This window comes from Panicum virgatum, chromosome 3N, assembly GCF_016808335.1.
Source record: "Panicum virgatum strain AP13 chromosome 3N, P.virgatum_v5, whole genome shotgun sequence".
In the NCBI taxonomy this organism is placed as follows: domain Eukaryota; kingdom Viridiplantae; phylum Streptophyta; class Magnoliopsida; order Poales; family Poaceae; genus Panicum; species Panicum virgatum.
In genome coordinates, this window is record NC_053147.1 from 60,702,264 (window position 1) to 60,721,097 (window position 18,834).

The window sequence follows — 18,834 nt, forward strand, 5'->3', positions numbered from 1 at the left end:
CTTAATAGTATGAGCTATCATAAATGGTTCATAGGCTATTTACAGTTAATCTCATGTGTTCCTGTTGTTTGGTTCCAGGAATTGCAAGCAATGAATGTCGTTCCACGATTAAAGCTAACCGAAGGATAACTCAAGATTGTGAACCGATGATTGGTTTACGGAGCTGATTGTAAAGCTGGGTAGTTGTAGGCTTGGTTGATGTCCATTCTCTTGGCGGAGTAGATTGCTGCAGCGTGCAAAGTAAGATTTCGCAGCAACTAGGCAGGCTGCATAATTCACCCTTGTGCTTTTATTATCAGGAGCATGCAAGGCTCTAGGGATTGCTCTTGTCTGGTATATTCATAGAATATGTGACGTGTCATAATCCATATTGTAAAGCAAGAAACGTGAGGCTGGAGAATATATAGCAATTAGCATCACAATATGAACACTGTACACTAATGGAAATTATTTGCCTTTGCCTTTGTATACGTGAGGCCGGAGAATATATAGCAATTAGCATCACAATATGAACACTGTACACTAATGGAAATTATTTGCCTTTGCCTTTGTATTGCAACTCTGTCTTGTATATATGCTTGCGCCTGGCCACGAGATGATGCTAATGTCAAGGAGGCAGGTATCTCGTCCTCCACCTTTTTCATGCTGATGGACTAGATATGATTGAGCATGCATTCTCAGCCGTCAATATCCTGCTAGTGGCCAACAGTCAGCCTAATCTTTACTCATCCTCGCTTTACTCATCCTTTATGCACCTTGCTTGCTTTTATTAGAAAGTATCACTGGCTATATCGTTTGGATTGCCAATGAACGATTCCAGAAGAATGGTAACTAGTGCATTGCGCGGCATAATTTCTTTGTAATTTTTTTAGGTAATTACTATGGTAGTAGAAGATGTAATCTTGCAGTTGCATTTGTTACATATTTATTCTCTCATTTAGATGTTCTTTAAACAATATGGAACAAGGAATCGAAGTTTCAGGATAAATTTGCGCACGCTCATGTCAACTTTATCGATCTGAATAATAAAATTTGTACATTTAGTAGACTCATATTGCCATAGAGGACAAATAAGAATTTTCTGGTTATGTCACAACGAAATATAAGAGTTATTTACAAGGAGTTTTAGATTTATTGAGATAGTAGCTATCAACTTCATAGTCTAGGATAAAAATCTAAAATATGGATATAGTTATTACAACGGAACAAAAGACTTCTGCAAGGGGCTTCATAATTCACAGAAGGAGTGGAGATGTCCTGTAATATTATAATGTAAATAGTATCATGTAATATTATAATGCAAGAAATATTAGTACTATAATTAAGTTAGAGGCCTGGGGAGAGTAATAAAATCTGGATTAACAGTATGCATGCTGTAAATAATCACTGAAAGCTCTATAGGAGGGCGAAGGAGTCTAGCATGCTGTAAAAAAATAATTAATGTTATTATGTTTATGTGATACCTATATATGATTCAATAGCTATATATGATACCTATATATGATATTATATTGTACGATAACTGAAGTCACATGAAGAAGCACTAACCTGCTTGTTAGAGATAATCAGTGCTTATTTATGCACCCTTGTGTAGCGCTTGACCTGAATGAGCACACTGGAGTTAAAATATTGGGTTTTTATATTATTTCACTTTGCAAATCAGTACATGTTTGGCGTGGGGAAGGTGGACAAACAGTAAAATTTGACCAATGGTGTACGAAGGCAAGCAGGAACAGCAGGAGCAGTGAGAAATTTCATGGAAGGAACGAGAGTGTTACCTTTTTGACTTATGAGGAACGGGGCCAAAGCAGCGGCATATTTTTTCCCTTGCAATGGAGGGAGGGCAGAAGCAGCACATGATGAGAACATCTGAATCATGTGGAGGAGCTGGGGAAGGAACAGAATGTGGACCAGATACTCCATGATGCAAGAGACGCCCCCTTCCTTGCCTACACCGGACCAGATGGGAAAAGAAGGCAGGGCAGTCAAAATTGGAGGCCGCCAGGTACAGGTCTAGTGTTGTAGGCGCAGGAGGGGCAGGACACCATCAAGTCTTTCAAATACAGTAGAATGGCAGTCTTTTTTTTTTCCTTGCTTTGATTCTGCATAGGTTCACAAGCAAATGGGTTAAGAACAAGGAAGTGAGAATGGTATAATCGAGTTTAAGGCAACATTCCAAGTTTATTTTGAAGATTTCACCATATGTATAGCAAACATGGACTACTTGATCAGGTAGTCCGGCACAGAAATTAGGAAATCTTCATCATACCTTAGTGGATATGAAAAGAGAGGGGAAAATAATATATGAATCAAATAAGTAATTGTAGGAAAGGGACGAAGCTATGTTATTTTTAGGAAAATATATGGAAGCCATCAATGGCAGCCCAGCAGCAAAACAAAAGGAAAGTGGCCCCTAATGTTGGCGAGTTATCAATTATTCTAATATATAAGCATGCTCCATTAGTTCATCTAAAGAATCTGAATAAAGGTATTTTGTCAAGAAAGAAATATTTCCAGATTGTAAGCTTACTGTAATCATGCATATCTAGATTATGAACAGGTACTCATCTAGACAAATAAAATCATCAAATCATTCATAAGGGATTGTTCCATACTTTTGAACAGCGACAACTTGCGAAAAGATTTCAGCATACTGCTCCATGCATCTCTATTAGTGGAAGAATTAAAACAAATATTGGGAAGGATGGTCTTACTTTACCTAGGAAATGCCAGGAAGGAATGGAGCGGAGGGGATTTACCTTGGCGCTCGAATCCAGCAATTCCTTACCTGCAATTTTTGTGTTGATCACTGAAAAGGAACCAGTCCTTGAAGGAAATAATTTTTTTTTTGTTTATATCAAATATTTCCCTGAGGATAAACGTAATATGCACGTGTTTACATCAATTCACTACATGACCATAGCAAGAAAAGATTGGTAAAGAGAAGTAAAATTGCTTATGCTATTTTAGCTATCTCAATGGGCATTTTTTTTTTGTTGCTGGACATCTCATTCCAATATTTCAGCAGAGTAAAAAAACGCATGATCAGTCCCTCAAAATATAGTTTTAGTTGTGCATCTACAGATACATTTTCTATACTATAACAAATTGGGCCTGACAATGTTTCACTAAATGAAGGGTGAAGCAAGCATGAGCAGCAAATATACTTGGAGGCCTAATGTAGTGTCTTAGCACTATAAATGTTTAAACATGCTGGGAACCATTAATACAACCAATACTTGTGTTTGTGCAATAGGTAATAGTCATTCACATATATGAAAAGGAATATTTGTTCATATCAACAGAAATTCTGGACCAACAGAGCGCTTCCTAAACTTAATAGTAATCATGCACATATATGGGAAAGAATATCTGTGTCGTATTACCCAGAGCATTTCCTAAACTGAATAATAATCATGCGCATATATGGGAAAGAGTATCTGTGTCTTATAACCTTTGGTAGTTCATTTTATTTTTCAAGTATAAAATGAATAACAGCTGCATGCCTGGATCAACTACATCTGGCCCAAGAACTCATATGATTAATAAAGTTTGAAGAAAGTAGCTCATAGTACCTGTAAATGTCTTGAACTGCATGGGAGTACTACCTCCCAAATCTGCTTTGGTGGTCTTTATGGTGCACAAGAAAAAGGTGGTCTAGTTAGAAGAAGATACAACATCGGTGATTGTAATAGCATTCTATTTCTTAAGTATAGTGAGTAAGTGAAGCATAAATTGAATTCTGGCTTAGGAACCTAATACTGAGAGGAGCAAATGGTCAGCATAGTTAGCTGAGAGGCACAGTCTATGTCGTATTAGTGGTACCTAAAATGCAGGAAAGGTAGTTCGTTTGAGCAATGCTGTGCTGGTGGTAGAAGCAGAATACCAGTACTACTGAATATTAGTTAACCTTTTTACTGCATTCAGATCTTTGTGCGTGACAACATTTTTTTTTGAGTAAAATGCACTGTAGGTCCTTAAACTAGTTGAGTTGTTCTGTTCAGGTCCATGAACTTTGAAAATATATTTTTAGGTCCAGGATCTATTTAAGTGAGTCACTTGAGGTCCAAAACTTGCCACGCCATCGCCCGCATCTGACGTGGACGTGCCACGGTGGCAGCTAGAGGGCGCCCTCGCTGGTCCGCGCGAGGCGTGCATCAACCTGGCACCTGGCCCGGTGAGCGCGAGCGTGGCGTACGCGAGCGCGCCGCCGGGCAGAGCTCGCCTGCGCCCGTGGCGGCCGGCCGGACCTCCCTCGCGCGTACCGGCGGCCGAGTCGAGCTTGCCTTTGCCTGCACCTGCGGCGGCCGGGGCGCAACTGCCCTCCACGCGCACCCATGGTGGCTAGGGCCGGAGCGTGCTCGCGGCTGCCGGGCAGAGCTCGTCTGCGCCCGAGCCCGCGGCAGCCAGCCGGAGCTCCCCCGCGTGCACCGGCGGCCGAGCCGAGCTCCCCCGCGCGCGCTCGCAGCCTCGCCGTCCTCTTGGACGTCCGCGTCTCCATCGACCTCGGCCTTGCTCGCGCACGCCACGCTGTTTTAACCCCGCCACCGGCTATCCTCCCCAATTTCCCTCTCTCTGTCACCGTCGCACAACTCCACCGCGCCGGCATAATCCAGCCATTCCGTTCACCCTCCATCCAAATTGGTTGTGTCAATGTGTTCGCCTCATCCTTGTGCACCTCTTGCAGCGCTCAATTGCGCCCTGCAGTACCGGAGCCGCTCACCCGCCCTGTTCTTCCTCGCGGCCGGCTGGCGCACCGCCGCGGACCGCCTTGCCGTGGCCAGCTTTCTCCGGCCGCGTTCTCTTCCTCCTTGCTTTTGTCTCATGCTCGCCTTGATGCCGTAGTGCTCTCTGGCTTGACTGTTGGTCGATTTGTGCAGCAGGTTGGCTGGAACACGAAGCTCGTCGACGTTCAGCTTTCTGCCGCCGCCTCCGTCGTGGTCGACCGTGCTCCAGTCGATTTGGGGCCCTGCTGTCGTGTTGTGCTGCTTTGGGGTGAGCTCTGAGCATGCCCATACCATTTGCGTGGTCAATTTGAGGCCGGCGGGTCCTTGGCGCCATACGGAGGGGGAGTCGGCGAGGAGCTCGGAGCAGAGCGTCCTCTTCCCTGCCGCACGCCCCCCATGGCTCGCCAGCGCGCGAGCTGGAGCTCCGCCGCCGCGGCCGCTGCGAGGGAGGAGGAAGGGGCCGGCGCGCGGTCTTCCAGGAGCTCTGCTCCGCCGCGAGGCCCCTACTCCGTTGCACTTGGGATCGGACGAGCTTGAACTCAGCGGCACGGCGCCTCGCTCGGCTCGCTCGCGGCCGCCCCTGCTCCTTCTCCACCTTCCACTCGCACGTGCGCCGCCGCCGCTCTGCGGCCTCCGCCCGGATGTTGCAGGCCGCGCCACCGCCCGCCGCGGAACGCCGGAGCCCCGCGCGGCGTGGAGCCCGGCTTGCCCCTGGCAGCGGTGCGTGCTGCGTGGCGCGCCGCTCTGCCCTCCCCACCCCTGACCGCGCGCGCTGCCACCGTGGCACGCCCACGTCGGATGCGGGCGTTGGCGTGGCAAGTTTTGGACCTCAAGTGACTCACTTAAATAGATTATGGACCTAAAAATACATTTTCAAAGTTCATGGACCTGGACAGAACAGCTCAACTAGTTTAAGGACCTACAGTGCATTTTACTCTTTTTTTTTGGTAAATCAAAGAGGTGAGATTACAATGACCTGTCAGGTGCTCCTGAGGAGAGGAGGTTCCAATGGAGCCATTCAGGTTAGGACTTTCATATTCAGGCCCAGGTACAACCTGACCATTAGTTTCAACCTGTTAAAGGTTACTGTTAGGATCTAGAGGCAAACAAAAAAAATTAAACTTAGCATCTAATTCTGCAGCATCTATAGCTGAATGCTCTGCGAAGAAACATCATATTTTAGGTAGTGCTTCCTGCATTGGTGAGGAATCGTACCTTTGTTCTTGTCTGCTGCAGTAAAGTGGACTCCTCGTTTACTGTCTCTAGGCTGCTTCTTGGAACAAAATGAAAGGGGGCGACCAGGAAGAGATGACCAGTAAAAAACGGAGGGGCGCACCTGAGATTCAGGAGTTCTGGGCGGACAGCAATGGCGGACGGCAGACAGGCCGCTGAGGAAGAAGACCACAACGTCGAACAAGGCGCTGAGGAAGCCAGGAATCAGACCAGCGCGCGCGATAGCGGGCGGATCCGCGAGGGATGGAGCGGATCTTGTGAGGCAGCAGCCACGGGGCCGCTCTTGGGAGGCTCCGGCCGCGGAGCACGGCAGTGGCCGGAGGACGCAGCCGGCGCGCTTGACAGCGACCGCGGCCGCAGCCATAAGCCGGCGTGCGTGACGGCAGCGGCTGCAGGAAAGGGGAGTGCGCTGAAGCAGATCCGGCCAAGGAAGGCGTAGATCCGCCGAGGTTTAGGGCGGATCCGGCCGCCGGACTCCCAAAGAGGAGGTATTCGCTGCTGCTGGTCTCGTTGACTGCGCGTGGAGGCGGAGCTCGGCGTTGGCTCGCTGCAGGGTTCCGGTGCGGAACGGCGGCCGCCACCATGGCCCCGCGCGGGTCTCCCGCCGACATGGCCCCGCACGGGCCACTGCCGCATTTGGGCGCCAGCCTCGCCGTGCGTCGTTCTGTCGTGGACGGCCAATAGGGAGAGGGATGGCGCGGGGAGGGGAGGGGAGGGCCGGCCTCGCTGCCATGGCCGGGGAGCGCGGCGAGGAGGGATGGAGCCGAGCTCACGCAGGCCGGCAGCGCGCCGGGGAGGGAGGGAGGATGGCTGCGCGCCGCCATGGGTGGGAGGGAGAGGACGACGGCCGCGCGCTCCGCCGGAGCCAAGCTGAGGCGAGCAGCCGGCGCCTGACCCGCCGGGGCCGCTGTTCGGCCTCGCCGTTGCAGCTCCGCGCGAAGAGAAGAGAGGGAGAGGAGTGGTGGAGGAGTGAGGGAGCAGGGGACGGCCCAGGCAGCTGGGAGGAAGAAGCGAACGCAGAAAAGGAGAGGAGTACGCGGCAGAAGAAAGAGCAGAGCGAAGGGAAGTTACAATTTTTACCGTCAGATAAACATTGAATGGACCGTAAAATTTTCAGTGACGTGGCTAGGCTTGAGCTCACGGAGCCCAGCCGGAATGATACATAGAAATGTGTGAGGCAAAAGGACAGCATACGACGACATATGCTCAGGCAGCTACTAGGATTTTAAGGACAGACTCTTGACACCTTTGAGTTGCTTACTAGTATCTTATTAGTTCCATCTGCATACATATACATGGAGTAGTAATCATAGTAGGGATACAATGGCGAGGGAGATGACCGCCTGTTGAAACAGGTGCATGTTCTCTGCTCTCAAGGGTGGCTCGAAGCCCTGCTCCTTGAATGCATCCGCGCAGGTGGCTCAAGCGTGTAAGCAACCTCAGCTCTTTGTCGCACAGGGTTGCAACTGCTTGCCAGTCCTGAGCCGGCCGGATTGCAACTGAATGCAATGTTTGTTGCAGTGCCGTTCTTGTCGAATTTGATTGTGAGGAAGAAACAGAACCGAGCCGATAATCAAACTGATTAATCAGATACATAGACTCTGTTATGCTCCAGCAGTCTCTAGCCAACCAGCAGTGAACCGAGCCGATAATCAAACTGATTAATCAGATACATAGACTCTGTTATGCTCCAGCAGTCTCTAGCCAACCAGCAGTGTTTTTCTCTCACACCACTCCAACAACAGTCTACCCGTCAAAAGTGTTTTTCTCTCACACCACTCCAGCAGCAGCCTACAGCACCAGCACAGCGAACAGGGCCATAATAGAACGATGAGTAAACCTTTTTAATTCCTTCTTGATTTTATAGATAGCTGTATGGAGGTTAGAGAGAGAGAACTCATCGGTAATGCTCCTGGCTAGTTTCTTTAAAAAATTGGAGTACTCAGGTAGTCAGGTCAACACCGAAGCAGTCTGCTCAGACCAACTGTCACGGGCCAAGTTTACTCCTACAAGTTCAAAATTTATCCCAAAATAAGGCCGTGTTTAGTTTCGAGCGCAAAAAAATTTTCATTGAAATCTTGCTAATTTGAAGTACTAAATGAAGTCTATTTACAAATTTTTTTGCACAAATGGGTTGTAAATCGCGAGACGAATCTAGTGATGCTAATTAATCCATGATTAATCAATAATTAGCGGATAGTTACTATAGCATCAATGTTGCAAATTATGGATTAAGTAGGCTCATTAGATTCGTCTCGCGATTTACAGCCCATCTATGCAAAAAAATTTGTAAATAGACTTCATTTAGTACTCCATGCATATGTCGAAATATTTGATGAGATGATTTTTTTGCGTTTACAGGATTTATGGTTAAAGATCTATACAGGGCCTAAATACATCTTTAGATACGAGGCAATCTAATTGTAGTTGTCTTCTACTTTCTCTTTTTTTTAATATAATGATTATATTTTTATAGAGGTATATATATAATTTCTCAGCAACATTAATCTCTTCAGCATAAACCTAGAAATGAACTTATTTTGGGAACCCAGGGGTGTTTGGTTTCTGAATGGCTAAACTTTAGCCACAAGATATTATAGAGAATCTTGCCATTTATGAATATTAAATAAAGTCTAATTATGTCAGATCTGGGGCCAAGAGATACTTGACGTGGCAAGATCTTGTACGAGATATAGGGTAGGGCATGTTTTGTATCTAGACCATAGTCACAAAGTTCCTGGGTCGACCGGGTCGAGGAATGGGGTCGAGGGTCGAGGGTCGTCACTTTATAAAATTATGGTACGAAGGGGGTATACATCTATGGAACGATAAATTATTATGTGAGACGCGACCCTGATTCATCGGGGTCGATATCTTCGGGTCGATAAAAACAAAAACTATATATATGCTACTAATGAAGAAACTAATCTGCACAAGCATATAAAAAACATATAAAAGAGTACATTTAAATCATGCTACACGTACTCAGCTCATTGTCTAACAAAAACCACACCAATCCACTGTCCTTAACCTCCTTATCCCAATTAAATCTGCTAGCAATGGGGCTGCGACCCCTTTCAAATCGGGACACGATCCAATCTTGAATGGGACGCTGACCCTCTTCGACCCCGACCCTCAAATCGGAACGACGTTCCCGGGTCGAGGGACGAGGCATCAACCCCGAATCCTGTGACTATGATCTAGACATTATGTAACTGCTCATGTTAATCTTGTACTAGTCGGATCGGATAAAAACCACCCGAGTAGTACTCGGGAAGGACTCAAGGTGCCGCACCGACCTAGGGTTTCATGTATACTCCACCGATTAAAGGTGGGTAGGGACCCCTCTAAGGCACAGCCTAGCCTAACAGATCAATTCCTCTCAAGCAATACAAACCATAATATATGACACATGGTATTACGCAACTCGCGGCCCGAACCTATTTAAACCCTCATATTGCTTGCACCATCATGTTTCTAATCTCGGCGATCCCTACGCAACAAAATATTATCTAAGAGTATCACTAGATAGGCTTGCCGATAAAACGCCGATAAATTATAAAACTAATTGCAAAACCCCTGACTAATTCGCGAGATGAATCTAATAATGTATATATTAATCCCATAATTAGCAGATGATAATTGTAATATCACTGTAGCAAATTATGAATTAATTAGTCTCGTTATATTTATCTCGTGAATTAGCACTCATCTATATAAGATAATTTACAAATAAATTTCATTTAATTCTCTTAGTAAAATTCTTGTTGATGTGACGGGTAGCACGGCATGACCTCAAAGCGTGATTGTGCTTGGGCCAAGAGCACAGCATGACACGTGGCACGGCAAGACCCGAAAGACTGGTCGTGCCAGGTCAGGCCCAATCCGTTTGTGCCCGGGCCAGCCTGCGTCCATGCCGGGCCGGGCCAGACGGCCTGAATAGCCATCTATACGAGTGAGAGAGACTAGAGTACTTTACGCCGTGGGAACCGGGGGCCTGTCTGCCCTTTCCCCTCCTTTTTTTCGTACGTCTCTCACTCACGCAAGAGCCTGTACGGTACCCGATGTACGTGCCATGGCAGGAGGAAGATCCAGCTCGATGCCGGAAGATTGATCCCAGGAGCTGCATCTCCATTCGATTGGTGCTCGGACTTGCAGTACTATTCTCAGCATCATATCTTGACCTGCCAGGAGGTGGATTTGCGAGGGTCGCCGTGCCCCTCGCTGCCGCATCCCCTCTGGCCCCAAATCGAAGTCAAATACCCCCAAATCGACCTCCTGGCAGCTCAATGCTTTTCCATGCCACAGGATAAGTGATTCGGGGTGAGTCGTCCCCTTCTTTCCCCTTGCTACAGTCCCAGAGGAGAACCAAGGGCGATCCGTTTTCCCCCGCCGATTCGTCGTCCCCCTCGCCTCCGGAGCCCTCGCTGGCGCCGGAGGGGGAGGGGGATCGATTGAATCGGCAGTGGGACTGTTTTCCTTCCTTGTTTTCTAGTTTCTAGTAGCTAGGGTTAGGTCTTTGTGGCGCCGGTGCGTTGTGCGCCGCGTCTTTTGTTGCTTTGGGCGGCGGCCGGAGCTGGAGCTGCTGGCGGAGCTGTCGGCGGCGTCGGCAATCCGGGTGAGCTCTACTTCGGCAGCGGCCCATGGAGAATAAAGGTCCCCCTGTCTCCATTTCTGTGTGAGCGACGACGTCGTGGTGGTGACGTCGCGGTCGGCGTTGTTCCCGGCGATGGTCTAAGGTGGGTGTTGATCTCCTTGCTATCGGTGATGCTCCTAGTGTCGTCGATGGGGAGTTCTTGCTCCTTCAAGGCGAGTCCGGCGAGGCTAGCTTTCTCCGGCCGCCTTGACAGGTTTGTGGTCTCTTCCTTTTCTGCGAAAGGGAGGATGATCTGGGCGTCCCCTGGGGATGTTCCTTCCGGGCTGCCGTTCATGGTGGCTCCGGTGCTGGGTTCGTGGGGAACAAGATCAGAGGAAGGTGGTGAAAATGGCGAGGTCTCGTCTTTTCCGGCGAGGATGCTGCTGATGCGCCACAGAGGAAGAAGATGCGCCAGGGAGGGTGTTCCATGGCGTTGGCTAATGCAGCGACACCAAGAGTTGGAGCTTCTCGGCGGCAAGACGACGTCCTCCAAGCTTGGTGGAACCGGCGGTCGTCGGTGTCCATCGAGGAAGGAGACTCAAGAGGTCTTGGTTGTAGTTTTCTCTTTTTCAGGGTCTCCTTTGTAACTTGGGGATGTACTGTGCTCAATTTTTAATACCATCCTTCCTTTCGCAAAAAAAAGCTTTTCCATGCCAGGTCTTTTTTTAGAAAGAGATCAGATTTCATTAAAATAGAATCCCTTTTACAACTGAGACCTCAACATAAAACAAAATTACATTAAAGCACACCACTAGGTCTCTATCCTTCATCTTCCTTGCATCTGGCGAAGTTCACTGCTTCAGAAAACTCCACCGCCATGGAACTTCACTAGATCCAGCCACGAGAATCGCAATTTCCACCAACAGAAGACTCCACAATCGTGGAGACCGCAAAAGAGGCGCAGAATGCTCAACCATTGCAGGGAGTAAAGGGCCCCGAAAGCACGTCGGCCATATCTTTTGAAGGTTGAACCGACCATAAGATCCGACACTGCCATTAGCCATCACCAAGGGCGGTTGGAAGAACAAATCTGCCACCGCCGGTGGTAATACCAGCGGCCAGAAAGATGATTCCATCGGAAGGGAAAATAGATCCAATCCCTTCTCAAAGAGGACTAGACCAACATACCTTAATCCCTCCACGAGGAACACGCCGCCGGAGAAAACGACGTATCCTATGGAAGAAATCCAGTACAAAGTAGAAAGCTAGATCGAAGACATCGAAACGACAATCTAAACCCTAGCCTAATTATTTTGAAGGAAAGAAAAAAAACCTAAAAGCAGATCTGGAGATCTGCTGAGGCAGGCGGACCCCTGCTCCCCGTTACCACCGGCTAATGGCCGGAGGCGAGGAGAAGCGGGGGCTAGAGGCGGCGGCGGCGGGGCGCTCGCGCGGCGCGAGCCGGTGATCCGCCCGAGTCGCCCTGGGGCGACGCGAGCGGCAGGCGGCAGGAGGGCGTATCTGGCGGAGAGAGAGCGAGTCGTGACCTTCCATGCCAGGTCTTTGAACAGTCTAACGATTAACGATTTGGGAATTAACGATTCATTTTTTTAAATAAAAGGCGGAATAGCCAAAATCGTCCCCCAACTACCGCTCACGGCTCAGTTTCATCCCTGAACTATCAAAACGTCCACTTTGGTTCCTAAACTATGCAAAGCAAGTCAATTTCATCCATCTGGTGATGTGGTGTGCCACCGTGGACAGCCAAGTCAGCACCCAGTCAACATATAATGGGAAATATCGTTTGTACCCTCCATAGAACCAGCTAAACTCAGATTGGGAGCTGTGATGGGGGCTGCGATCTTACTAGGAGCGCTTGGGTTTGGAGTATGGCTCGATGGTATGTGTGTTCAACACATGGACTAGGGGCAATTTGGACATTTCAATGTGAGTTGCAACCCTAATCCGATGGGGTGCTGACTTGGCGGTCCACGGTGGCACGCCACATCACCAAATGGATGAAATTGACCCGCTTTGCATAGTTTAGGGACCAAAGTGGACGTTTTGATGGTTCAGGGACGAAATTGAGCCGTGAGTGATAGTTGAGGGACAATTTTTGGCTATTCCGCCTAAATAAAATGATTCATGTTTGTATGCTGTAGCTAAGCTATCCACTCTTTTGTAAGTTCGCAGCTCTTCTAAATTCTAACCATTAGAGTTCAAAAGTATTTTCATTCTTTTGAAAATAAAAAAGTTTCTTTTAAAAATATCTTTCTATACCCGGAACAAAATATTTTTAAAAAGAAAGATTTTTTGAAAACTTGGTGAGCGTTGCAACCTAGCACCAAAAGCTTTCATCAAAATCAATGAAAACTTCAGATTTATCGAAGAAAATTTCAAATTGATATGGAAAAACATTCTACAGAATAGCAGAGAACTTTCTACTGCTCCGGATCTATGGTTAAGGGCACCCACCGGGGCAAAGTGAAGGATGGTGCCGGTGCTGCTGACTCCGGCAGCGGTGTGGTGGCAGAGGCATCCACCAGCAGCGCTGCTTTGGCTGAAACCTCAAGAACAGCAGCGGCGCGACGACAGCCTCTGCGCGGTGTGGTGAGGAAAGGGCGTCAATCTCCTTCTGCTTTGTCTGTCGCTGTGTTTCTATCGAAGAAGGGGAAACTTGTGCGAAAAAAGGCAGGCCCATCGAGCTCTCGGAGAGTTCGCAACGCAAGCGGACATAATAGGCTGGGGAGCGTGTTAGCGGATCCATGTGTACAACCACACAGATTTACACTAGCAGAGTTGAGAGAGATCACACATGATTTCTCTGATGAGCAACTACTTGGCGAAGGTGCTTTCGGTAAGGTGTATAAGGTAAGATTAAATCATAGCTTTTCCAATCCGCTCAAATACAGAGTAATATATGCTACTACTAGCTATCACAGTAAAACAGCTTATATTTAAATAGGGAGTCCTACAAAATGGGGATACAATTGCTGTGAAGAGGCTGAAGTTGACAATGGCAGTAATTCAGGATAAGCAATACGAGAATGAAGCCCGCCATCTGATGAGGCTTAAACACCCAAATATAGTGCAACTTGTAGGCTACTGTTCTGAAACAGAGAAGAAACTTGTGCCATACAACGGGATATTCGTTTATGCTGAGGAGTTTGAAAGGTTGCTTTGCTTGGAGTACCTGCCTAAAGGAAACCTTCGTAGGCATCTTTCAGGTACAATGATCCATTGTTCCTTTTCTTTCTTTAGGGTTTGAACTTTGAATGCTCTATTTGCAAATGCAGATGAATATTCTGGACTTGACTGGAGCACCCGCTACAAAATTATTGAGGGTATTTGCTATGGTTTACATTATCTTCATGAGGAGTGGCAAGTTACCCCTATAATTCACATGGACCTGAAACCTGCAAACATAATGCTTGATGGCAATATGGTGCCAAAAATTGCAGATTTCGGTTTGTCCAGGCTCTTCGGTGAAGAGCAAACTCGAACATGTACTAGAAGTTGTAATGGAACACCGTAAGTAATATGTCTACCACTTAGTTATTTTATCATTACCAAATGCATTTTCATTACAGTTCTCGCATGGCTTCAAACTTGACAAACTTTCAATACGGTGTAGGGGTTACATGGCTCCAGAATACATAGACAAGGGTATAATCTCGAAAAAGTTAGACATATTCAGTTTGGGGGTGATAATCATAGAAATAATGACGGGGCACAAGGAGTACCCTGATGAGACCGAAACATCATCCCAGCAATATATTGAGCTTGTAAGAGAATTATGTTTCAACTTTTAAGGTGGAGGCCCCTCTTTTAGATTATTTGCAGAGTTGTACTGAACATCCTAGACGTGCGATCTGATTTCGCAGGTGCTTAACAAATGGAGACATAGGCCCAGAAAAGCACCAGGGTATACATCTGGAGATATCGATTACCAGCAAATAAAAAGGTGCATTCAGATTGGTCTACTCTGTGTGAAATTTGATCAGGTGAAAAGGCCAACAATACGCCAAATTATCAAGATGCTTGATGGAACAGAAGGTGCAGAAGCAGAATGCTTCGACGAAAGAAAGGTACAGTCACCAGAAATCAGGCTTTAATCACTTACTAGCACCTGAAGTAGTGATGGCTAATGCTTTTTTAGTTGACACAAGTGATCCTGTCGGCTTGAAGTCTATGTATCTATTGAACTGGAATCGTTAGTGAAAGCTGGGGAAATTGGATGATTGATTGAATGGAGTACAAGGTACATTATATAGGCAAGGATCGTCTAGGGTTTATAGACCATGCCCAATCAACGGAGATCCTTGCCTAATACACATCAATCTACCATAAACCCACGGCAGTCCAGGCCACTAGGCCGGTGCCCTAAGCCCAATGGGCCAGCCCAATCTATAGAACGTTTGCCCTTCAGATTTATCACTGCGAGAAAGTTTGAAACTTAAAAAATTATAATTCTGAAACTTAATATCCAAATTGAATTCTTGGATAGCAGCCGGGGGAAATCACCTTGCTTCCGTGCTTAGTCGCTCTTAAATCTGTAGTGCGTGGTGTTTCTTCGCCGCGAGTTGGGTTTTGCGCTGCTTTTTGAGGCCCTTGAAAGGAATCGATGCTCGTAGCCTAAGAGGGGGAGGGGTTGAATTAGGCAAACTTGAAACCTTAACCTATGGTTTCAACTAGTTTGCACAAAAACATAAACTAAAACATGCTATCTAGATGTTCAACTAGGGTTCTTCTAGTCTTCCAACCCAACCCAAACAAGAATTTTGCAGCCTATAGCCAATCCTAATTTGGAACTACTCTAAAAAAGTAAAGGCACACAAGTTGCAAGTAAGAAATGTAGAAATTTAAAGGAGTGGGTTAGGAAGATGCAAACTCGGCACGTCGTTTTTTTTCTGTGGTATCGGTGGGCTAAAGCCACCCCTGGTCCACATTGGAGCTCCACCAAGGTACGCTCCCGATCACCAAGTCTCTTCCAGTCAAGAGCTTGGTCTTGCCACTAAGGCTCACCCAAGTAGATGAAGACCTTGCCACAAAGGCAATGCCCACCACCTCTTCCACCGGTCACCTTGACGCCATCTTCACTACGGAGCTTCCCACAAAGGAGGGATCTCCTCGCCCTCCGCACAAAGCCATCATTGCCACTCCACACCAAGCTAGTATTGTAACTTAAATATTTCTTTTCAGGATAATGTTGACTGTTTGCTGGAAGATGCTTGGATGATAATGTTGAATCCTTTCTATCACAGGATGACATGGATCCTAGGGACAACTTGGGGCGCTGCATGGATGCTAGTAAAGGTGTGTTTTTATTTCCTTCTGGTACCTGGTTTGATTTTAATTTGTCCTTGTGAGAGTGAGCTATTATCCACAATCTCAATATAATTTTCATTATTGTATTTTAGCATATTATCCTAATTCCCTTTTTAAGAAAAACGTATTGCTTTTGTTTTACTTCGAAAAATGTTTGTCGTTCATCTGTTTACTGGTTAGTAAAGAAAATATCTCCTTAGCAGATCATTGTTCCTAATGAACTGTTGTATTATATTTTTGCTACTGGCATTTTACATTTACTTCATTTTATTATTTTTGCCAGCATCCAATGCATGATTGAAGATATATTTGTTCCAGGGTTTGGTTTTTCTGACGTTGCAAAAGCACGTGCGAGATCTGAGGTTGCAAAAGCACGTGCGAGTTATACCAAAGTTGTTTGTTGCGACTTCTCATCTGATGGCAAACTGCTTGCTACAGGTGGTCATGATAAAAAGGTGTGGTCATAAGCATGGGATTTCATCTCACAAGTTTTAGAGAGGCTTAAATTACTTACTTCCTTTACTCTGCACAGGTTGTTTTGTGGGGTACAGAGCCCCTAAGGCCTAAATCTGTGCTGGAAGAGCACTCGTTTCTGATCACTGATGTTAGATTTAGCCCAAGCATGTCACGCCTTGCTACATCCTCCTTTGACAAAACTGTCCGGGTTTGGGATGCTGATAATGTAGGCTCCTCGTTATCTTTTTCTGGCAACAGTGCATTAGAAAATGTTCTGCTGCTCATAATGCTAATGTCTAACTGTTTGTGTATGTGCTAATGTGCAGACTGACTATTCGCTCCGGACTTTCACGGGACATTCAGCATCTGTTATGTCACTTGACTTTCATCCAAATAAAGAAGATATGATATGCTCCTGTGATAGTGATGGGGAAGTACGCAGCTGGAGCATAAATAATGGTAGCTGTCTTACCTGTGTTAAGGTGTTTAAGGTATGATAGTAATACCTTTTATTTTTCATGAGATCATCTCCTTACACATCTGTTCTTATCTTGGTTTCATCCCTGTTCTTATTTTGCCATCCCAGGGAGGTGCTACTCAGATGAGATTTCAACCTTGCAAGGGAAAATATCTAGCAGTTGCCTCGGATAAGACTATCTACATACTTGATGGGGTGACACAACATGCTTGTAGAAATCCCTTGCAGGTTGGTTGCCAAGGATCACTGCTAAAATCTGTTTGAGGATGCATTTCGATCTCATTATTGCTACATGCAATTTATTGCATGCACCTTTAGCTTCTTTTAGATTAATTTCTGTTGCATCAAGAATTGGTTTACTAGAATTTGGTCAGCTTTTAATCATGTTAGTTTTAGCATTGCTGAATTTCATTCGTTTTCACATGTAATATGCTTTGCATCTGGCAAACGCGGAGTATTATTTATCTGTAAGAGCTTGTTATGTGTAGGGGCACAACAAGCTTATTCAATCGCTTTGTTGGGATTCTGCTGGTGACTATCTGGCTTCTGTCACTGAAGACTCGGCTAGAATATGGTCATTCACTTCTGGACATGATGGTGAATTTGTGCATGAGTTGAATTGTAGCAGGAACAAATTCTACTCGTGTGTTTTCCACCCAACTTATCTATCTTTGCTTGTAATTGGTTGTTACGAGGTAGGTTTCTCAAATTTCTCTGACCCTGTTATTCATTATGTGAGCAGAATCATAGCCCTTTTTCTGAGGATGGTGTTATACGATATGCTTTTAATTTGATGCCTTGCAGTCTTTGGAACTTTGGGACATAAGGGAGAAGAACACCATGACCTTCAACAATGCACATGAGGGTACGATTTCAGCCCTAGCAGCATCCAGCGCAACAGGGAAGGTTGCCTCAGTAAGCCATGATAGATTTGTTAAGCTCTGGAAATGACTTGTATAATGGCAACCGGTGTTGCCTATGTCGCCTTCTACGTTCTGGTTGTTAGATGATAGCGAAACAAGAACGGTTTTCTGCCTCAGATGACCACATGACCCAAAAGGGTAGGTAACACGATCTCTTGAGCCACTTGGGCTCAAGAACTAACAGTGTTTTGTTTTGTGGTTGTCGCTGTATGCAGTTCGATATGCTTCTGAAGCCTGTAGTTGTTAACTTTTAACTCATAGAAACGTTTGTTGAGGACTTCAAATTTGTACCCAGTTCAAGTTCCAAACAATTTTTTTATCTGCCTTGTTATGCGGATGTACCATTGTAGTGCATTTTCCTTTTCCTTTTCCGTTTGAATTCTGACATTGTGTTGTGTGGCCTTTTGGGGGCTTTCTTGCTAACCTCATTAAAGGGCTAGTTTGGATAAACCATTCCTTGGATTGAAGGGGATTTAGGCGAAACGCATTAAATTTCCCCGTGTCAAAGGATCCATATCGCACCAGGCTGAGCGCTGTCCGAGTCCTCAGGGTCCACAACCGTCTGCGCACCCGTGTTCGCTGAGCGTGTCGCCATCTTGCCCGCAGAGCGCGCTCCATCGCTGCATGCGCGCCCGGGCCGCTCGGCACGCACCGCACGCGCATGCATCGGCACCGCTTGAATGGCTTGTTGTACTCTATATATTGTTCACCACATTGATCAATGAATGGTTGAGTTGCTTCACACAATTCTACATGGTATCAGCTTAAATCCGATCCTCCTTCCGCTCCCATGGCGCTCTCGCCAAGCCACTCCGGCATCTCCTCCTCTTCTGATGACGACAATGCTCCTCTCGTCGCCCCAGCCTCCTCTTCTGTGATCCAAGGCAACTATGGCCAGTGGCGCCTCTTCTTCGACTCCACGCTCGGCAAGTTTGGCCTCAAGGGCCATGTCCGCACCACCACTCCCTCTGCGGATCGCGACGGCAAATGGCGCATGATCGACTCCTGCATCGTCAACTAGATCCTCACCAAGGTATCCAACAACATCTTCGACATGGATCGCCGCGATCGCCAGGACGCCTTCCTTCTGTGGCACGCCATTTAGGGCTTGTT

At 46.6% G+C, this 18,834-nt stretch overlaps 2 protein-coding genes across 20 annotated transcripts; one reads left to right on the forward strand and one right to left on the reverse strand.

The window, feature by feature from the left end:
• Positions 1-984: 984 nt before the first annotated feature.
• LOC120666448 lies at positions 985-6,945 on the reverse strand. 17 transcript variants are annotated; one of them, XR_005671735.1, is made up of 7 exons: positions 5,943-6,492; positions 5,704-5,800; positions 2,760-2,788; positions 2,200-2,668; positions 1,779-2,102; positions 1,549-1,602; positions 985-1,257 (listed from the first exon to the last, which is right to left on the reverse strand). XR_005671735.1 is itself a non-coding variant. In XM_039946286.1 (6 exons), exons 1-4 carry the CDS (start codon positions 6,322-6,324, stop codon positions 1,986-1,988), a joined length of 504 nt encoding a protein of 167 aa, XP_039802220.1. In that variant the 5' UTR covers positions 6,325-6,945; the 3' UTR covers positions 985-1,257; positions 1,549-1,602; positions 1,779-1,985. The 17 variants fall into 17 exon arrangements, 1 of the variants encoding a protein (XP_039802220.1); XR_005671732.1 differs by lacking the exon at positions 2,200-2,668 and adding an exon at positions 3,576-3,630 and having other exon boundaries at positions 2,720-2,788; positions 5,943-6,241; XR_005671737.1 differs by having other exon boundaries at positions 2,616-2,668; positions 5,943-6,238.
• Positions 6,946-12,616: 5,671 nt separating this feature from the next.
• Positions 12,617-18,075, forward strand: LOC120666449 (transcriptional corepressor LEUNIG-like). 3 transcript variants are annotated; one of them, XM_039946289.1, is made up of 13 exons: positions 12,617-13,407; positions 13,502-13,763; positions 13,833-13,880; positions 13,998-14,067; positions 14,171-14,321; positions 14,421-14,624; positions 15,801-15,852; positions 16,183-16,319; positions 16,397-16,546; positions 16,647-16,811; positions 16,907-17,026; positions 17,287-17,493; positions 17,603-18,075. In XM_039946289.1, exons 1-13 carry the CDS (start codon positions 12,994-12,996, stop codon positions 17,747-17,749), a joined length of 2,127 nt encoding a protein of 708 aa, XP_039802223.1. In that variant the 5' UTR covers positions 12,617-12,993; the 3' UTR covers positions 17,750-18,075. The 3 variants fall into 3 exon arrangements, with proteins under 3 accessions (XP_039802223.1, XP_039802222.1, XP_039802224.1); XM_039946290.1 differs by having other exon boundaries at positions 13,265-13,407; positions 13,487-13,763; positions 13,998-14,071; XM_039946288.1 differs by having other exon boundaries at positions 12,619-13,407; positions 13,833-14,067.
• The last annotated feature ends 759 nt before the right edge of the window (positions 18,076-18,834 follow it).